Below are 21,129 nucleotides of genomic sequence, written 5' to 3' on the forward strand. Positions count from 1 at the left end.
ATCTTGTTCTTGTTCATTGTTTTATTCCTGTAACACTCAATTCATAATTATAAACTACATAGCATTGTAGTAGCTCTTCTGATAACAATCAGGAAGAACCTTCTAGAAGAAATCTGACACTCCAGCTTTTCTTCGATCTTCCTTCTCAAGTCAGTCTGGTTTAACTAAGGACTTACCTACACATGTTTTACCAGGGAGGCATAATTTAGTTCAGAGACCTGTGTTCATATACTCCTTTAAAAAATCCTACCCAGCCGGGGAAGGTACAGGCAGGTAGCCCCATTCTTGCTCTTCTAATGCTCACTGGCTTTACTCTTAATGTCTTCCTCAAGCCCTTCCTCTCTTAACAAGGAAATAGGATGAAAAGTGATTAAGAGCATGGATTCTGGTTCAGATCCCAGCTCTACAACTTATTTCAGCCATGTAATTTTGGGCAATCACATAATGTCTCCTTAGTTACTTCATCTACAGAATGGGCATAATAATAATTCCCTACCATAGGGTTGCCATAATCCATAAACCTGGTTAACTACTTGGTAAATGTATGCTGCTCTGGATATTATGAATTAGGATGCGTCAATGGCTTTTGGCCATGCAATTTATAACATTTCCACATTTAACCAAATGGTAAAACAATTCCATTTATTCACTTCCATTCCTTTCTAGTTCCCTTACCCTGCTTTGCTAATTTTTTTTTTCACTCCGTAGAGGACTAGTTCCATAGGACAAAGGTTTTGTTTTGTTCATTGCTAAAAACAGTAATAGTATTGTATATACTTGTTGAGTGAATGGTGCAAAGTGGCAATGGGAAATATACACCAAAAGGTTCATTATAATGAAAAGAATAGATACATCTTTCTCTAATGGCTTCCAGTTCCATATTTAAAACACCATATGCTATAATGAAAACATAAGAAATTTATTAAAATTTTAAGGCAAAAACATAATTTCAACAGATTTAGACCTATGTCAGGCGTGATAGAGTATGAATGCTTTCTTGAAATTCAAAATCAGATCCAAGAGTATCGCTTTCAGAATGTTCTAATACATTGAATTTACTTTTAGTTCTCTTGGATGAAACAGTCACTATTCTACTTTCTTTCTTGACAGAAATGTGATTTTTTAAAGACTCACTTTTAATTGGTTCATTAACCAAAGAGCTATCATGCTCTATTCCTTTGCTTTTCCAGTTTACAGATGAGTCAGAGCGGGAATGTAGGTCCTTTCCATGTTTTTTCTTAGCAGAGTGTTTTTTGGTATATTCACCTGTTTTGGTTATTTTCTCTGAAGAAGATCTGCTATTTCTAGACAACTCGTCTTTTCTTTGACTTCCAGGTCCAGAAATCCCATCTGCTGAAGGAGAACATGTTCTACCAACGAATCCCTCCAAAGACTCCTGCCGCTGCTCAGTGGCTTCGACTCCCATGTTGTCTTTGGAGGTTTCTAAGGCCTCCTGAGTAGAAACTTGGACTTGCAAGGAGTCGAGAGGCAAAGGAATTGTAGCATCACTCGTAATTTTCTGAAACTGGAGGGGGGAAAAAAAGACAGAAATTCAGTAATGAACAAAGCCAACCATTAAAAAGTAGAGTCCTAAATGTCAATGTTACTCTCTGATTTTATGAATGGATCATTTAGAAGATTTTAGAACCAGTTTTTTTCCCCCTAATTATATCTTGCCAAGTGATTCCCAACTTAACTTCGCTATATCCAAGGCTATGTTTTCAGACTCTGGTGTTTGGGGTAATCACCCATTTCCCTTTCCCTCATTAGAAATAATAAAACTCTATTCCTTAAGAAAATTAATTTCTTTTCTGTTTTGCAGCCACATATAAGCAGTATCCACTATGTGACGAGACTGTGTTCTCAAGTTGTCAGTTCCCACGATCAGTCTGAGACCAGCTGAGATGGGAGACGGGGGGATCCCAGTAGGAGGCTCCAAGTAAGGTAGAGGAAAAGCAGACAGGTTTTCCCCTCTTCCCAAAACTGGGTGACTAACTGTAATATATTGTCTACTAGTTATATCTGGTTCACTTATTTTAAATAATTATCTGTATCAGTACTTGTACCTTCATTAGTGTTCCTTCATTGTAAGCTGACTGCATACAAATAGAAACCTAGATGAAATATGAATAGAATAGATATTTACACAATTTAAAATTTAGAATGTATTCTCTAATGCTTCATTTCTTTCACTGAAGATAGTTTGCTTTGTCATAAATTTTTAAAAGAACTTCCAGTTTTCTTATATATAACAATATATCATGAAATGGGCACAAATTTACTAATCTCAGATTTAGAAAGGACCCGGATGGGCTTCTAGCTCCCAAGCATGTGAACTAAGACAGATTACTGTTATTTTCTCTGACTTGGTAACTCCCTTTTGCTAAGCACTCTTATTCTGTCCACTTACTTGGATATTTTGCATTTGTCCTAAGGCATTCTGCTTTGATTCTGGTTTTTCTTCTTCAAGTGCCTTCTTTTCTTCTTTAGGTGGACCAGTGAGAGTGGAATGCAGCTGTGGACGACCTAGTAAATTAAAATCTGACGGATCTATACCTGCTACTGAGGCAAGCTGCCCAAGCCTGGACAAGAGGAGGAAAAGGCAAGGGTTACTATAGTCACATAAGAGCAGCTAGATTTCCCCATACCTGTACTTATGAAATACTTCTATAATTTTAAAAGCCAATATCCTACTCCAGATTATAAGCCTCTATCTTTCCCAAGTTCTTAGACCTCTCGATATTCATGCTCTGGGACTACAAAGATCATCAAATCCTTTAAATTCCTCTCTCTCTTCAACAATGTGCTAACCACTATTTTAAACACTGTCTCACTAGTAGCTTCACCACCTACCAGTCCTCATCTCTCACCTCTCTTCCCACACTTAAAAAAAAATCTTTTCCCAGTGTCATGGTTTTATTTTTATTGAATTTATTGGGGGTGACACTGGTTAACGAAATTATATAGGTATCAGGTGCACAATTCCACAACACATCATCTGTACACTGTACTGTGTGTTCACCAACCCGTCAAGTCTCCTTCCATCACCATTTTCCCACACTTCTTTACCACCTTTCTTCCCTACAGTTTCCAAGAATGTGTGTGTTCCTTCCTTCCCAACACCAACCCATACACCCACAAATATTACTCCATCAATTATCAACCTCTCATTCTCTCTTTTGGTATCTTCTTTCAGTAAAATCACTCCCAGGTAAGAACCACTGATCTATAGATGCCCTGCTGATTAGTTATAATTTTTATGTGTAGGACAAAAATAATTTTTAACTCTAATTTATTTAACAAGCAAAATGAATAAAAGGTAGGGAAATTCCTATGCCTTCTGCAGTATTTTCCAATTCAAATTACCTTTAATTTAGTCTTTACCCAAAACTATACTTACTAATTATTTTATCTATAGGTTAACTCTTTTATAATGGGCTCTTCTGCTCTACCAAAGCAGGTTCACCACTTTGCATTTCTTTTAAAATGTAATTCTTCATTTAAAAAAATTAAGTACACTACCTATAATTATGCACTAAATATGACCATGAAATGATGAAAACTGCCGAAGTTCCTTAGCAAAAAATACCATTATAGTTGCAAAAAGCTGAATGCCATGGAGAGAAATTAACTAACCCAGCATCTTTAAGGAGATCCAAGAAAGCATGGAACTTCTGAAAAGAATTCTCAATGCTGCCCAAAACACCTTCATCATCCAGGATCATGCTCGTCAAGGACTGTGCATGCAGGGCTTCAGACAAAGAAAAATTTATATTTCTTAACTGGGCATTTTCATGTTCAAGCTATAAAAGAAGATTGAAAATATCTGACATGATTTTCTCTGTCATCAAAAGAAAAGTTATTAAATATTTAAAAATGCAATAAATTTGTAATTAATCTAACTCTCTACCAATTGAAGACAATTATCAAAACCCAGAGCCACTCAACAAAGTTTCTTATATAACACTTAGGTAGTATATAAATAAAACAATTATCACCCGGCCAGTGAGGCTTGTTGAGCATTGACCCATAACCAGGAGGTCACAGTTCAATTCCCAGTCAGGGCACATGCCTGGGTTTCAGGCTTGATCCCCAGAAGTGGATGTGCAGGAGGCAGCCAATCAATGATTTTCTCTCATCATTGATGTTTCTTTTTTTTTTTTAAATATATTTTATTGATTTTTTACAGAGAGAAAGGGAGAGGGATAGAGAGTTAGAAACATCGATGGGAGAGAAACATCGATCAGCTGCCTCCTGCACACCCCCTACTGGGTATGTGCCCGAAACCAAGGTACATGCCCTTGACCGGAATCGAACCTGGGACCTTTCAGTCCGCAGGCTGACGCTCTATCCACTGAGCCAAACCGGTTTCGGCTCATCATTGATGTTTCTATCGCTCTCTCCCTCTCTCTGAAATCAATTTTAAAAAACACAAAAAAAATTATTGTTTTATTAATGATCTTCCAAAAGATCACACTTTTCACTGGTTAAATTCACAATGAATCCTCATTTCACATTAGAGAATTAGATGCTTAAGGGTTCCCTTAAATTAGAAAATAAAATAGAGTCAAATTTGACAAGGAATACAACTCTGTTGAATGTTAAAGATTAATTTTAATGAGAAAAATATTAATTGTGCAAATTTAAAAGTCCTAAGCCATACCCAATTTATTAACTGTATGATTACCAATATTCTCCTTGGCTTCTTAAAATATTTACTCCCTTGCACGCCTCATCTATTTGTTCATTTAAAACCACATATAAGCCAATACATATAAGCCAAATTCCAGTATTTCTTGGAAAGACCGTTTTGTTCATGATGCATCTTTTGCCTTCTATAAGCAGGTGCTCAATATTGATTGAATAAGTGTCCTCCAATCCAATGTATACACTTTAAGAGATTTTTCCCTAAACTCACCTTATCTATAATAATAAAAGGGTAATATGCTAATTAGACCGGACGTCATTCCGTACGTCCTTCCTGACGAAACCTGGGCTGGAGGGAAGCCAGCCCAGGTCCCGAGTGCCTGCAGGAGGCCAGAGGAGGGAAGCCTGGGTCCTGGGTGCCGAAGGGAAGCCGTGCCGGCAGCCGGGGGAAGGAAGGCCTTCTCTTACACGAATTTAGTGCATCGGGCCTCTAGTAATAATATATATTTATACAGAACATTTTATAGCTTATGCCCTGCTTTCATGCACATTAGCCTAATTGTAATTCTCATAATACATACTTTTCTTTCATTGTATTCTTAGCATTTTCTAATATCTTATACTTATTTATTTAAATGATTCACTTTCCTAATTCACTATCAGTCAACAGTCTTAACATGTTACTGTTAAGACTGTTTTATGTTACTATATACATAGTGTAAGAGCAACAAGTGCTTTCTTGAATCAAAACATCATGAACAAAAAATAAGCTAAAGTTATATAAAAGCACACACACAAAAAAACCCCCGAAGATTTTTACATAAAAAAAAAAATGCTTTCTGGAATATAGTTCACATAACCACTAACTATAAGTAAATACAAAAGTTCATGTGGTACAACCAAGTTATAATATATTAGTTTTAAAGTTTATAAACGGTCTGTGCACATGGCTTAAAATGAAATAAAAATAAAACCAAAAAACTCTGCAAAGTATAAGAAAACACTTGTTTACCTCACTAACTCGTTTGTCAGCCTTGAGCCTTATTACTCTTTCCTCCTTTAACTGATTTAGGCACTCCTCCAGTTTTCCCTAGTGTGAGGAAATAGAGGAAATATCATAAGCTATTCACAGTGTGATATCCAAGTCTTTCCAGCTATAGATCTCACCAAGGATTTAGAGGCAGAGCCACAAGTGAACTCAGATTTCAGGATTATAATCCACTACTTATACCAGTGATGGCGAACCTATGACACACGTGTCAGCACTGACACGCGTAGCCATTTCTGATGACACGTGGCCGCATGCCGAGGATGAAACATTTGCTGCTCCTGAGGATGAAACATTTGCAACTAGAGTCTTGGAGTTAGTTTTTTCCTCAAAGTGACACACTACCCGAGTTATGCTCAGTTTTTTGGCGAAGTTTGACACACCAAGCTCAAAAGGTTGCCCATCACTGACTTATACTATGATAGTGAATTACCAAAATACATCAAATTAGCACGTTCAAGATTTATTTAGCTTCTACTCTTTCCAAAATAGATTTGTGGCAGCTCACCATAAAAGGCATATACATCTATAATATAGTAAGTCAGAAATAAAAATTCCTCTATTATTTACAGAATGTTCACAATATTTAAAACTGACATCATAGGGATTCTAACCTTGGACAAGTTCAATAACTCTAGACCTCAATTAAAAAAAAAAGGCATACCATAATCAATAAAGAAATTTTAAAAAAAGCAAATAATCACATGATAGAAGTCAGAATGGTGGCTACCTTTGGGGAGGGAGGATATATTGATTAGAGAAGTTGAGCAAGGGAACCTTTTGAAAAGATGTAAATATTTTTATCTTGATGATAGAAGTGAATGTATACATTTGTAAAAATTCACTGAGCTATTTTGTAATTATGATTTAAGCACTTTACTGCATGTATGTTAAACCTCAGTAATTTTTTCTTTTTACAAAAACATCCAAACAAACCGCATCACAATCAGAGACAGTAGACTAAAATACTCCATTCGTAACCATATCGTAACAGCATATCAAAGTTCAATTACATGAAACAGTTTCTCCCTCTAGTGGAGGGAATTAGAACATAATGTTAAATTTCTATGAAAAAGTGTCCTCTCCTCCTACAAAGTAATTCATATTCTTTAATATATGGGCGCTGGCCCATGTTTCTCAGTGGTTAGAACACTGACCTATGCACCAAAGGGTCTCAGGGCAATTTCTGATCAAGGATATGATAAGGTTCTGGAGCAATTTTCTTCCTGTCATCTGCTCTCCTTCCTCCCTGCTATTCATTGGCTAGTTGAAATTTTTTTGGAATAAAGCTCCCATCAGGCTGTGTATCAAATTTTATGCTCAAGTTTGTTCCATTTAACATTGAATCAATCATTTTTTTAGTGGGACACAAAATATTCCATTGAGAGAGTTTACTGCTCCACATTAATCATTGTTATGGTTAAACTCTTACGTTCTTCACAAATTTTCAATATTATAAGACAAAATAATTATTTTTATGTATGGTGGCTCTTTTCATATTTAGCATATACTTTTTTAAATTAAAAAAAATTTTATTAACCCTCATCCGAGGATTTTTTTTCCATTGATTTTTAGGGAGAGTGGAAGAGAGAGGGAAAGACAGAGAAATATCGATGTGAGAGAAACACATTGATTGGTTGCCTCCTGCATGAGCCCTGACCAGGGCTCAGGCCGAGGAGGAGCCTGCAACCAAGGTATGTGCCCTTGACCGGAATTGAACCCTGGACCCTTTGGTCTGCAGGCCGATGCTCTATCTGCTGAGCCAAACCGGGTAGGGGTAGCATAATTTTAATGAAATAAATCTATGAGTTTGAGATTAAAGCAACTGAACATTTTTAAGGCTTTGAGGTACAGATCTCCAAATTGTTTCCCAAAAGACTTCTAAGATTTTCTACTGCTAATGGCAATGTATCAGTTATATAACCTTGGACAAATTCAATAACTATAGCCCTCGATTTAATCATCTATAAAATGGAGATAAGTTCTCATATCATAGAGTTCTTATGAGAATTACATGAGTTGGCACATATGTAAAACTTAGAAGAGTGCTTGGTTCATAGAATATGTTCAATTAATGCTAAAAGATGAACATATAAATGCAAACAGTAGCAAAGGGCTTAAAGTAAAGTACAGTTGACCCTTGAACAACTAACTGGTGGTTGGGAATCCGTGTAGCACTGTGGAGGGCCAATTTAAGTTATATTTGACTATTGGACTGTGCAAGTGGTAGGCACCCCACCCCCCACGTTGTTTAAGGGTCAACTGTAGTCTCATTCCACGCACACATCCAGCTCTCTAGAGGCAACCATTTCTTTAAGCAGGTTTTTAATTGCAAAATATATGAATATGAAAAGAGCACAGAACAAAACTGTCAGTGTGACAAATAAGGAGATTACTTTTCTAACTACCATTCAAGTCTGTAAGTAAAACTTGTCTGCATCTCAAAAACCCCCCACATTCTCTCCCCATCACAAGCCCCTCTTCTCCTCCTGGAGTTCAATTACCAACCTTATTTCCCAACAATCATTTCCTTTACATTCATACATACTTAACAAAATAGTTTAGTTTTATCAATTTCTAACTTTATGTGAAAAGAATCATAGTGTATGCATTTTTTTGTATCTTATTTAATTCACTCAACATTGTTTTTAAAAATTCATCCACACTGGCCCTGGCCAGGTAGCTCAGCTAGTTAAGAGTGTTATCCCAATATGCCAAGGTTGTGGGTTTGATCCCTGGTCAGGGCACATACAAATCAACGAATGAATGCATAAAGGAGTGGAACAACAAATGGATGTTTCTCTCTCCCCCTTCCTCTAAAATCAATCAATAAATTTAATTTTAAAAAGTGTTTAAAAAATTTCATCCACACTGTTTCCTGTAGCTCTAGCTCATTCAATTTTATTGCTTTGTAGTTTTCCCACTCTGTGAATATATACAATTTACTTAATTTTTAACTCTGAATGGACATCTGGGAGCTGGAAGGGTCCTCATGCATCTTGAATCAGTTAGGACCTCCTTACAGTTTCTAACCTTCTTGGTCTTCCCTAATGTCTATAATTGCTTTTCTAAATCAATCTTCTAGTCACCTGGTGGGAAATGAATACAACACATTAAAATGACAATGAATGGGGATTAGACGCTCAGGGTCTTGTCTTACTCTGCAATTTAAACTAAACCATTTCAGTGCTACAATTTGTAGGTGTTCATTTACAAGACAAAAGGGGTAATTTTACATGAATGAGATTCCTCACACTCTAACATTTCATAATTTTCTAAGTACTTAAAATTTCTCTATACTATTGTCATTATTTTTAACTTAAAAAATAAAAATCTGGCTTTCTTTTTTGAAAATCAAATAGTTGCTTCCATAGTCCTAATGGGATAACTAGTTCTAAATCTTCCAAGTTTTATACTAAAAAAAATCATATTAAATAATTAAAAAAAAATTAAACATGGCCCGGCTGGCATAGCTCAGTGGTTGAGCATTGATCTAGGAACCTGAAGACCATGGTTCAATTCCCAGTCAGGGCACATGCCTGGGTTGCAGGCTCAATCCCCAGTTCGGGGCTTGAAGGAGGCAGCCAATCAGTGATTCTCTCTCATCAATGATGTTTTTATCTCTCCCTCTCTCTTCCTCTCTGAAATCAATAAAAATATATTTAAAAAAATTAAATGTTGAGTTTGTAGCACAAAAAGACAAGGTCCCCCTAAATACTGTTTCCCTTATTTACTACAGATTACCAACTCTGCATTAAAGTTGAAATAAAATACGGTATATATGAGATGCAAAAATTTGTCATACAAATCAATTATTTTTTTTTTTTACCCATACAAACAGAAGTAAGATGTCAGGTTTATTAGGCAATATAATGTAGAATATTTTATTTTAGGAAAGGGGTATATCAACATCAAAACTTTTGTTTTCAATTCTACTTTTGCTAGAAATTAAGTCATATTTTCCTCTTATAGAAACAGTTCATCTAGAACAGTCAATTTCCCAATCTGTAAAATAAGAGCACAGAATCAGCTGACTACATTCATTCAATTTCTTGAATGTTTATCTTATGATCATTCAGGTTCTCCCTAAATTGAATATATTCTACGGTTCTAAGGAAAGGGGAATATACTAGTGATAGCATGTTTTGATTTTTATTTCCTAGAGTTAAACGTCCATCTTTCACCTCGGTCTAAGCGAAGGCACCACTCAAGGGGACACAATGCAGACAGGAAGGGAAAACAGAAGCCTCACTCAAGCCGCCCTACTCCCCGCTGTATTTTGAAAGTGGTAACTGTACCTGTAATGCTTCTTGTTTCAAACTTGTTTTCTCAGGTTCCTCTTGAACACTTTCTGAAGAATCATCGACCTCTTCGATTTCTGAGGAGGAAGGACTCTCTACTGTCACAGTCACGGGAAAATCTAATTGCTTGAAGAAAGAAGACAGGAAGTATAAGAGATAAGATAAACCAGCTACCCAATATTAAAAGACACTTAACAGCCCCGGGTCCGGGCGAGGCCGCGGGCCCCTGGATCCGGGTGAGCCTGGGCCCCGGGTCCGGGCGAGGCCGCAGGCCCCTGGATCCGGGTGAGCCTGGGCCCCGGGTCCGGGCGAGGCCGCGGGCCACTGGATCCGGGTGAGCCTGGGCCCCGGGTCCGGGTGAGGCCGCGGGCCCCTGGATCCGGGTGAGCCTGGGCCCCGGATCCGGGCGAGGCCGCGGGCCCCTGGATCCGGGTGAGCCTGGGCCCCGGGTCCGGGCGAGGCCGCGGGCCACTGGATCCGGGTGAGCCTGGGTCCCGGGTCCGGGTGAGGCCGCGGGCCCCTGGATCCGGGTGAGCCTGGGCCCCGGATCCGGGCGAGGCCGCGGGCCCCTGGATCCGGGTGAGCCTGGGCCCCGGATCCGGGTGAGCCTGGGCCCCGGGTCCGGGTGAGGCCGCGGGCCCCTGGATCCGGGTGAGCCTGGCCCCGGGTCCGGGTGAGCCTGGCCCCGGGTCCGGGTGAGGCCGCGGGCCCCTGGATCCGGGTGAGCCTGGGTCCCGGGTCCGGGTGAGGCCGTGGGCCCCTGGATCCGGGAGAGCCTGGGCCCCGGGTCCGGGTGAGGCCGCGGGCCCCTGGATCCGGGTGAGCCTGGGTCCCGGGTCCGGGTGAGGCCGCGGGCCCCTGGATCCGGGTGAGCCTGGGTCCCGGGTCCGGGTGAAGCCGTGCCCCCCCTGGGTCCGGCCGAGACCAAACCAGAGGGAGTCGGACCTGCATTATCACCATTTGTCCACCATCCAGAGCTGAGGGGTCAGTGCCGACATGTACTCATAAGGAACTGGTGGACATTGATATTGGGTCTCAAAAGAACTGTTGGTCCAGAAAGAAACTCACTACAGACTGATTTTTTGCCTGTCAGCATAACTATTATTGCCCGTCGCACATTCAATTCTTATAAGTACATCTCTAGTGACACATGATTTCGCTCATCTAGGGGAAATGATGAACAACATGGACTGATGAACAAGAACAGAACCAGAAACAAGGAGGCACCGATCGGACTATCGGGCCTCAGAGGGAGGATAGGGGAGGGTGGGGGGAGAAGGGAGAGATCAACCAAAGGTCTTGTGTGCATGCATAAGAGCCTAACCAATGGTTAAGTTCAACAGGGGGTTGGGGCATCCATGGGGAGGGGTGTGGGATGGGAATGGGGGGATGAGGACAAATATGTGACACCTTAATCAATAAAGAAATTAAAAAAAAAAAAAAGACACTTAACAAAAGTGATCTGTGAAGGCATGTACGGGGAGGGGGGGGGGAGAGGTGGGGGAGGTAGGGGAGGCTGGGGGAAGGTCAATTGGGAAAAAAAAGAGACATATGTACTACTATTTGTAATACTTTATTTTTTTTTATGAATAAATCTTATTAAAAAAATATAAAAAAATTATCAGTTATTATTTATAAATGTTTTTCACTGCTCCTTAGTGTAAAACAAGCAATGATAAGGTAAAATGACAGGAACTTATTTTGTCTGTACTATTGTACAGTATTATGTTGTATAAGGTTAGGATTAATATTTGGAATTGACCATAGTATTTTTTTAAATATCTTTCACATAAGCCATGGATGGGCCAGTGTAAACATTTTTTCTCAGATCAACTTTATACTGCAATTAGAAATTTATTCTCCACCATCAGACATAAAGAGTCTGAAAGAAAATGACATTTTTAGAAGAAAATCTACCAGGAAGGGACTGATAAAGAAGAATTAGAAGCCCTAGCTGGTTTGGCTAAGTGGATAGAGCATCAGAATGCAGACTGAAGGGCCCTGGATTCGATTCCAATCAAGGGCACATGCCTGGGTGCAGGCTCGATCCCCAGTGAGGGGTGTGCAGGAGGCAGCTGATCAATGATTCTCTCTCATCACTGATGGTTCTGTCTCTCTCTCTCTCTCCCTTCCTCTCTGAAATCAATAGAAATATATTATATATATCTATATATATAAAAGCCTAAGTGACCATTACGACCAATTGACCAAACAACCTGTTGACTGGTCACTATGAGGACGCACTGACCATCAGGAGGCAGACGCTCAATGCAGGAGCTGCCCCCTGGTGGTCAGTGTACTCCCACAGCCAACCTCCTGCAGTCCCTCCCGGCCACCGGCCAGCCCCAATCGGCCCCGATGGCCAGCCAGGCCGAGGGACCCCACCCATGCACAAATTAGTGCACTGGGCCTCTAGTACATATATAATTAGAAGAATAATTTGAAAGCAAAACACTAGAATTTTAAAAAATAAATCAAATCACATACCCATACACAACTAAAAGTGACCCAACAAAAAACTCTTCTTCTCATCATCCTTAAGCCAAAGTGTATATAGTACTAATACAACTCTCCTGTCAAGTTTCACTGACACTGGAATGTTGTTCAACATGGTATTTCCAAAATTTAAAAAATGGACCTGGTCCAACCCTGTAAAAAGTTTACAGATCAAAAAGAAGTGTGCTAGGACGGCACCGAGGACAAGTCACTAAGATAGTGTTTCAACCACAAGCAGCAAACCCTGCAGTGTAGGAAGGTCCCAATGGTAGAACAAGGCAGACACTCTTCCGGGCAGGCAGCGGTGGTACTGAAGCCCAGAGCGCTATTCTCTCAATTCCAGGAGTGCTATTTGTTACAGAGCAACCACACAGTCTCCCAGGATAGCTGGGAGGAGAACCTGATACTGAGGATTCATGCGCTCTAAGGCCATGAGGCAGTATGACAGAAAGTGTGTGTGGTCTTGGTGCGACAGGGAGAAGTGTTCTGAGAGAGCAGAGACTTTGGGATGTGGTGCTTTATTTTGGCTTTAGGATAAGAAAGTTATATAGCCCCAGATAACATTTCTTGAAAACATCACAACATTCTTGACTATGACAGCTCCACATACTGGATCAGCAATGGCAGTCACATTCATTCACTGGGTAACAGCTGATTTGTGGACTAGAGAAATGGCTTCCTTGTTTACAGGTGAAACTGCAAGGCCCCCAGTGTGTGCCATATCCACACAACTACAAGGTGGCATTGGGAGAGTGACCTGATGAGTTTTAAATGGATTTATTTCAGGGAGGAAAATGTTTCTTGCAAGGCTCTGTTCAGTTTAAAAAGCAAAGAGAACAACCTTGCACCTTTTCCACTTCAACCCCCTATGTACTATAAATATGACAGCTACATACCTGCAACTGATTATATGCATCACGAGTTTTGATCAATGGAAAACCCCTAAAAGAAATATCAACAAATCAAATTATATTTTAATATAAGTACATCATCAGTTAACCCCAGTTAATAAAACTTGTCAGGATTACGTACAATATCCATATAGAACTTTGTATAACAATAAATAAGCTCAAAATTAGGACCCGTAAGGCTTTGCTATGGAGATAATTGAACAGGATTTAGCATATTAGCTTTGTGATAACTCTGAACTGCTGAGAGGCACCTTCAGTTCCTATGTCAGGATGGTTGAGATTTCTAGTCTAACTTCTTTAATGGTGATATTAACGGTTCTTCAATTTATGACTCCTAAGACTAGGATGGATTGAGATTAGTGTCTCAAAAAAAAGATACGAAACCACTAAGTTATAAAACTAATGTGCAAAGACTGGGATCTCAGCACTATAGTTTATCTTACCTAATAATAGAGAAACATGTAAATTGACCGTACCTCCGCTACACCCACAGCCAATCAGAGTGAGTATGCAAATTAACCCAACAAAGATGGCAGTTAATTTGCATACATACCTGGGTCCCGGGAACCTCGACACCCAGGTCATTCCCAGCCAGCCATTGAAGGGGAAGGAGGGGGCGGGGAGTCCCCCTTCCCAAGCCTAAAGCCTAGGGCGAAGACTTTAGGCTTGGGAAAGGGCTGAGCCTTCGATTGGAGGGACGGGGGAGTCCCCTTCCCAAGCCTAAAGCCTGGGGCGGAAGCTTTAGGCTTGGGGAGGGGCTGAGCCTGCGATTGAAGGTGCCGGGGGTTCCCCTTTCCAGGCTTAAAGCCTGGGGTGGAGGCTTTAGGCTTGGGCAGGGGCCGAGCCTGGGATCTGAGGGAAGGGGAAAAAATCAATGGAAACATATCCTCAGGTGAGGATAAAAAGAAAAATAAAGAAATGTCATATCCTATGAAAGACACATCTTGAAAATGCTTTAAAAAAGCTGTCATTTTTTTTATGGTGAAGGGACTGGAGTCCATGTTGATGAAAACACCTTGGCGGCTGCGGTGGCTGGCAGTGGCTGCAGCAGCGGGTGATGGGACTGGCACCTTCCCCTGATCAGCCCGGTCGCCTCCCGCAAAGGGAGGCCAGACTGCGGCTTAGGTCCGCTCCCAATGGGGAGCGGGCCTAAGCCATCAGTAGGACATCCCCTGAGGGCTCCCAGTATGTGAGAGGGGGCAGGCTGGGCTGAGGGACCCCTCCCCGGTGCACGAATTTTGTGCACCGGGCCCCTAGTACAATAATAATTCACATTAGCAGTCGTCCAATGGAGACTACAATGTATAATTGATCATTATACATGATCAATTTAATGTGAGCAATTTAATAAATATTTTACATAGTACCTACTTCAAGTCCTATTTAAAATCAATTCTGTTTTCTTAAGCAATTGTCAAAGCCCAATTTCTTGACTACTACCAAGTAAGTCATTTGAATATAATTTATAGCAATCTAATTCACTGGCAAGCCTAAAATTATAGTTCAACAATTTAAAAAGACTTCTACATTTCGATGACAAATACTACTATAAACAGCTATCCCCTGGGTAAACAATCAGCTAAAACTAGTTAAATCTAGTGTAATTCACTAAAATGAGTTATGACAGTTGACTGAGTTACATTAAGTCTAATCCATACTTCTTACTTCTGTGCTGCAGGGCTTGGCTCAACTGTACCAGCCTTTAATGAAACCTTTCTCACTCACACAATTAGAGATAATTTTAGTCTCCTCTTGACTCCCACTGGGTTAAATCTGTTGTGATACTCAAGCAATAACTTTAAATTCCCAATTATAATTACCTTTAGTTTTTCTTCCTTAAAGGTGCACTAGGCAAAAAACATTGTGTGAGTTATCTTTATCCTCTATAGAAACAGCCAGAGACCTCCTTCCGACATAATAGAAACTCCTAAAGATAGGAAATAAAAATACTGTACCTGTTCCTTTTTGCACGTTCTGCAGTACGCCATGGCAGGAAACCAGACACGCCAGGCGGTAGAGGTTCAGGAGCATAATTGTCTTTCCCAAGGGAGTGTTTCCTTCCATTATTTGCAGGTTTCTTTGTAGCCAATCCTATGTTTGAGAAAACATTAAAAGAAAGACTCAGGATTCATTCAAGGACCACAGAACACTTATCACATATGCATACTTTAAAAACAATACAAGCAGGCACTTAAAAATGATGCCAAGGCCATTAAAAACAGTCATTTTATAAAAATGTTTTTACATAGGCCAGCATTGTTTAAAAATATGTAACAAGTCGCCGAAACCGGTTTGGCTCAGTGGATAGAGCGTCAGCCTGTGGACTGAAGGGTCCCAGGTTCGATTCCGGTCAAGGGCACGTACCTTGGTTGCGGGCACGTCCCCAGTGGGGGGTGTGCAGGAGGCAGCTGATTGATGTTTCTCTCTTATCGATGTTTCTAACTCTCTATCTCTCTCCCTTCCTCTCTGTAAAAAATCAATAAAATATATAAAAAAAATATGTAACAAGTTAATATTTTAACTAAAATACATTAAATGTGCAGAATATGCAAAAGTAAATAAAAAATATATCAAGGAAAGAAAATTATACAGGATACATTTTATGTACCATACATAAACATTTATTTTATTGAATTTCAAAGATAGAGAAACAGATACATCCACGATTCCTGATAAACAGAATCTTCTGAAGTAGACCAAAATTTCAACTTACGATTAATTTTGCTATGTAAAAATGATCAAGGCTACAAGACTGAAAGTTGCTGGGTGGTAGGTGATCAAAGTTACTCTACTATAAGTCTGCTGACCTTCATTGTTCATTTTATTTCATGTAGAAAACACAAAAGAAATAAAATCCACAGGAAAAAAGAGCAAAATATGGAGACTTATCCTACATTTCAATACTAAAGAGTCAAGCATCATTACATGAAATATTTGGTAGCAAAAACTAGCCTACATTTTAATATTTTCTTTAGAACAAACCATATACAGTATTAAAATTCACATTTAAATATTTTCACTGTTACTGAAAACAAATATGGTTATATTTATCCTTGAAATCTATTTTACTATAGAAGATCTACTTAAGCAACATTAGTATGTAAAATAAAGCATATGTGGTAGTCAAGGACAAATATTTCATGTAGTATATCTTACTGATAATCACATAATCCTGTGTGATTTCTCTGGATATATTTATATTATCTCTTAAAATATATAGGACCTCAGTTCATCTTATGCTATTATATTGTTATTTAATTACCCTCTAACAAATAATGTTTGTGTCTCTGTGGTTTGTATGTGTATACCTTTTCCTTTAATTTCAGAAATGAAAGCAAAATATATTTGTAATGAAAACCAAAAGAATTTACACTTCCCTTGTTAGATTAAAAAAATTCTAATAAATTCCTATTTTCTTTCTGTACACATCATTACAATATGAATGTGACACAATTCACACAATTATTTAACCCGTAACCTCACCTGGATCTAACTATATAGCCAGACACTTATTTGGCTTACCTCTATGTTTCCAAATAACTGAGGCAAATACAAAAAAAAAGCCCAAGAAATAAAATTACTCTTAAAATAGCTCAGCAAGCTCACAAACTTGCACATTTCCACTTTGTTTAATCATGCTAAGAAAAAGAATTTTAATTGTTCTATTCTCATTCCATGATGCCCTATTACATCACCAGGTACTAAAATTATAGAATTCCTAATTATTTTTTAATATATAAATGTTTTTATATGTTTCCAATTCTAATATTATATCAAAACACTAACTTAGTTACTTTTAAGACTTTTACACATGATATAAACTTTTAATAATATATAATTAGTGTAATACTCTCAATTTCTTTGTATATACTACTTGACTACTAAAATATCACTGTTTGGAAATAACAACTGTAAGCAAATCATAAGATTTCTTTTGATTTAATAAATACTCTTACCAACTACTATTAAATACATTATTATTATTATTGTTGGTTAATCCTCATCCAAGGATATTTTTTCCATTTTTTTTTTTTTTTTTTTAGAGAGTGGAAAGAGGGATGGGGAGAGAAAGAAAGAGTGAGAAACATTGATGTGAGAGAGACACATCAATTGGTAGCCTCCTGCATGTGCCCTGATCAGGGCCGGTGAACGAACCCACAACCGAGGTATGTGCCCTTGATCAGAATTGAACCCGCGATCCTTTGGTGTGCAGGCTGATGCAATACCACTGAGCCACACCAGCCAGGGCTATTTAATACATTATTGACCAAACAAGTTAATTAATGGAGAATCAAAAACACACATTTTTTAAATAGTAAATAAAGAAAGTTGTATTTATGAAGACGTTTTACAAAAATCACTTAATATTTAGGTTATTTCCAATTTTTCACCAATTTAAAAAATTGACCAATCAACTCAATGAAACCTTGTGAATGCAATAAAAGTGTAACTAGCCAGCATGTCTCAGTGGTTGAGCATCGACCTATGACCCAGGAGGTCATGTTCGATTCCCAGTCAGACATATGCCCACGTTACGGGCTTGATCCCCAGTGTGGGGTATGCAGGAGGCAGCTAATCAATAATTCTCTCTCATCATTGATGTCTCTCTCTCTCTTTTCCACTCTGAAATCAATAAAAATATATTTAAAAAAATACTTGAATGGGGTAGACAATCTATTCAATAAATGCTGCTGGAAAAACTGGACAGATACATGTAAAAAAATGAAACTAGACCATCTTCTTACACCATATACAAGAATAAACTCAAAATGGATTAAAGACTTAAATGTAAGATTACAAATCATAAAACTCCTAGAAGAAAACATAGGCAGTAAAATCCTGGATTTTTCTCTTAGTAATATTTTTCTAATATACCTCCTCAGGCAAAGGAAACAAAAGAAAAGATAAAGAAATGGGATTACATCAAACTAAAAAGTTTTGCACAGCAAAGGAAACCACCAACAAAATGAAAAGACAACCCAGCCCTAACTGGTTTGGCTCAGTGGATAGAGCGTCAGCCTTCGGACTGAAAGGTCCCAGGTTTGATTCCGGTCAAGGGCATGTACCTTGGTTGCAGGCACATCCCCAGTAGGAGGTGTGCAGGAGGCAGCTGATCGATGTTTCTCTCTCATCGATGTTTCTAACTCTCTATCCCTCTCCTGTCCTCTCTGTAAAAAAATCAATAAAATATATTAAAAAGAAAAAGAAAAGACAACCCAAAAGAACATATTTGCTGATGATACATTCGATAAGTGGCCAATAACCAAAATGTATAACTCATACAACTCAACACCAAAAAAACCCTAATATAATTTTTAAAAATGGGCAAAGGACCTGAATAGACATTTCTCCAATGAGGAATGGCCAGTAGACATATGAAAGGATGCTCAACTTCCCTAATCAGAGATATGCAAATTCAAATCACAATGAGCTATCAATTCATACCTGTCAGAATGGCTATCATCAATGAATCAACAAACAACAAGTGTTGGTGAGAATGTGGAGAGAAGGGAAATCCTTGTGTACTGTTGGTGGGAATGCATATGGGTGCAGCCACTATGGAAAACAGTACTGAAGTTCCCCTCAAAATTAAAAAATGGAACTGCCTTATGACCCAGCAATTCTACTTCTGGCTATATATCCAAAGAATCCCAAACCACTAATTTGAAAGAATATATGCACTCCTATGATCACTGCAGTGTTATTTACAACAGCTAAACTATGAAAGCAACCCAAGTGCCCATCAATAGCTGTGGTACATATTAGTATACATAATGGAATATTATTCAGCCATAAAAAAGAACAAAATCTTACCATTTGTGATAGCACAGATGGACCTAGAAGGCATTATGCTAAGTGAAATAAGTCAGTTAGAGAAATACAAATACCATATGATTTCACTTTTATGTGGAATCTAAAGAACAATATAAATGAATAAACAGCAGAAAACATTCATAGACACAGAGAATAGACTGATGATTGCCAGAGGGGAGGGGAGTTGGGGGACTAGGTGAAAAAGGTAAAGGGATTGAGAAGTACATATTGGTAGTTACAAAACAGTCATGGTGATATAAAGTACAGCATAGGGAATATAGTCAATAATATTATAATAACTATGTATGGTATCAGTTAGGTACTAGAAATTTCATATACTTTGTAAAGTATATGATTGTCTAAACACTATGCTGTACACCTAAAACTAATACAAAATACTGAATGTAAACTGTAATAGAAAAAAATATTTTTAATTAAAAAAATAAAAAAGTAAACCTGTACACATATCAAACAAAACTTTATTTTTTTGACTCTGCTGAATCACAACAAAACAGAACACACCATTGTCCACATCTAATCACTATTTCCCTCACCTTTTCAAAGTAGGGAGGGAGTGTATATTATAAACAAAGAAATCAATAAACATTTCACTCTAAAAAACCATTTCTCAAGTAGATCCAAAGAAAAGATTATTTGTTGGTCATTGTTTGGTGATCTTCATGTATCTGGTATATTATTAAAGTCACCACAAACCTTTTTCTAGGAAATTGACAGATTATAAACATAAAAAATTTATTTTACTTTCTTTTAATTAGACCTTATGGTTTTACTGTTTCAAAATGTAAATTTACTCTCAAGAAAGGGTCAGATTCATATTAGATTTGGTTTAACTAATTCCACTATGCCATTCATTCTTATCACACACACAAAAGGGTTATTTGCAACTAGATACTTGTTTTAGAAATAAAAGTTAAGGTCTCTTTAAAAACAATACAAAAATATCAGGACCATATTATATCAAATTTATATGTTCAGGAGAATGTGAAACTCATGCCATTGTTAAAGGGTTTTATAAAGAAGATTTTTAAAATTATGTTTTGCCACAAAGTTATAGACTTGATTTTAAAATTCAGGGTTAAGTATTATTTGGAAAATTAAACATACGTTATAGCAAAAATTTAAAAATATTTTTCTACAATGTTCTATCTAGGGTCAATAAATTTGTTGGCAGTATTATTTTATAAAGATTATATATACTCTAAGGTGTTTTTTTTTAATCATTGAAAGAAACAAAGTGTTAGCTCCCTCAACAACTTTAGGTGGGAATTTCCAAGAAGAGAATAAGAAGTAAAAATGGAACTTAGAAGAAATTCTATTTCTTATAGCACAAAAGGATAATTCTTTATTTTAAAAAAATCACCATGCAAACACACCAATGCTAAAATTATCAAAGTGCATCCCAAGTTTTAACTGCAAAGTATTAGAAATAATCATCAACTAGAAACATATTCAAAATAATAAACTTCTTATGAAGCCCAAACAAGAAAATTGGTTAATTAAACAAAGGAAAATATTAGCATCTCATTCTGAAATTATTTATTTCTACATTCTACAAATTCTCATAATCTGTATCAGAACAATTAGTCATCCTAATATGTTTGTAGTTAATACTGTTTGTTACTATAAAAACCATACAATGAGAAGAGTCTTCAATTTTAGCACACCAGAACACATAAGGGTATAACTTTTAGTAGCATTAAAGAGCGAAGAGTTACCAATTCTAATAGTAGCTTTTCCTTTTCGACCACTTCCCAGAATTATAGTTTTCTTTTTCTGTTTAGCAGTTTTCAATGGTTCTTTCACTGATGGAGTAGTTATCCACTGATACTGGAAGAGGAATAATAAATAATCCATTTCAGATAAAGGTAATTTATGAGGGCTTTATCTTAAT

At 37.9% G+C, this 21,129-nt stretch overlaps 1 protein-coding gene across 4 annotated transcripts in view; it reads right to left on the bottom strand.

Moving 5' to 3' along the window:
• Nucleotides 1-898: 898 nt before the first annotated feature.
• The window catches only part of CEP78 (centrosomal protein 78), a 32,418-nt gene continuing 12,187 nt past the window's right edge, over nucleotides 899-21,129 (bottom strand). For 2 of the 4 annotated variants that reach the window (XM_079789888.1, XM_079789889.1), the window contains 9 exons: nucleotides 20,954-21,065; nucleotides 15,359-15,494; nucleotides 13,389-13,434; nucleotides 9,994-10,122; nucleotides 5,660-5,737; nucleotides 3,637-3,803; nucleotides 2,411-2,582; nucleotides 2,067-2,114; nucleotides 899-1,525 (listed from right to left, as the gene is read on the bottom strand). In XM_079789888.1, coding sequence (XP_079646014.1) covers nucleotides 965-1,525; nucleotides 2,067-2,114; nucleotides 2,411-2,582; nucleotides 3,637-3,803; nucleotides 5,660-5,737; nucleotides 9,994-10,122; nucleotides 13,389-13,434; nucleotides 15,359-15,494; nucleotides 20,954-21,065 — 1,449 coding nt within the window. In that variant the 3' untranslated portion in view covers nucleotides 899-964. The remainder of the gene's footprint in view (nucleotides 1,526-2,066; nucleotides 2,115-2,410; nucleotides 2,583-3,636; nucleotides 3,804-5,659; nucleotides 5,738-9,993; nucleotides 10,123-13,388; nucleotides 13,435-15,358; nucleotides 15,495-20,953; nucleotides 21,066-21,129) is intronic. The other 2 variants (XM_079789887.1, XM_079789886.1) reach the window with 2 other exon arrangements.

Source organism: Cnephaeus nilssonii (genome assembly GCF_951640355.1).
Source record: "Cnephaeus nilssonii genome assembly, chromosome: 14".
Taxonomy (NCBI): domain Eukaryota; kingdom Metazoa; phylum Chordata; class Mammalia; order Chiroptera; family Vespertilionidae; genus Cnephaeus; species Cnephaeus nilssonii.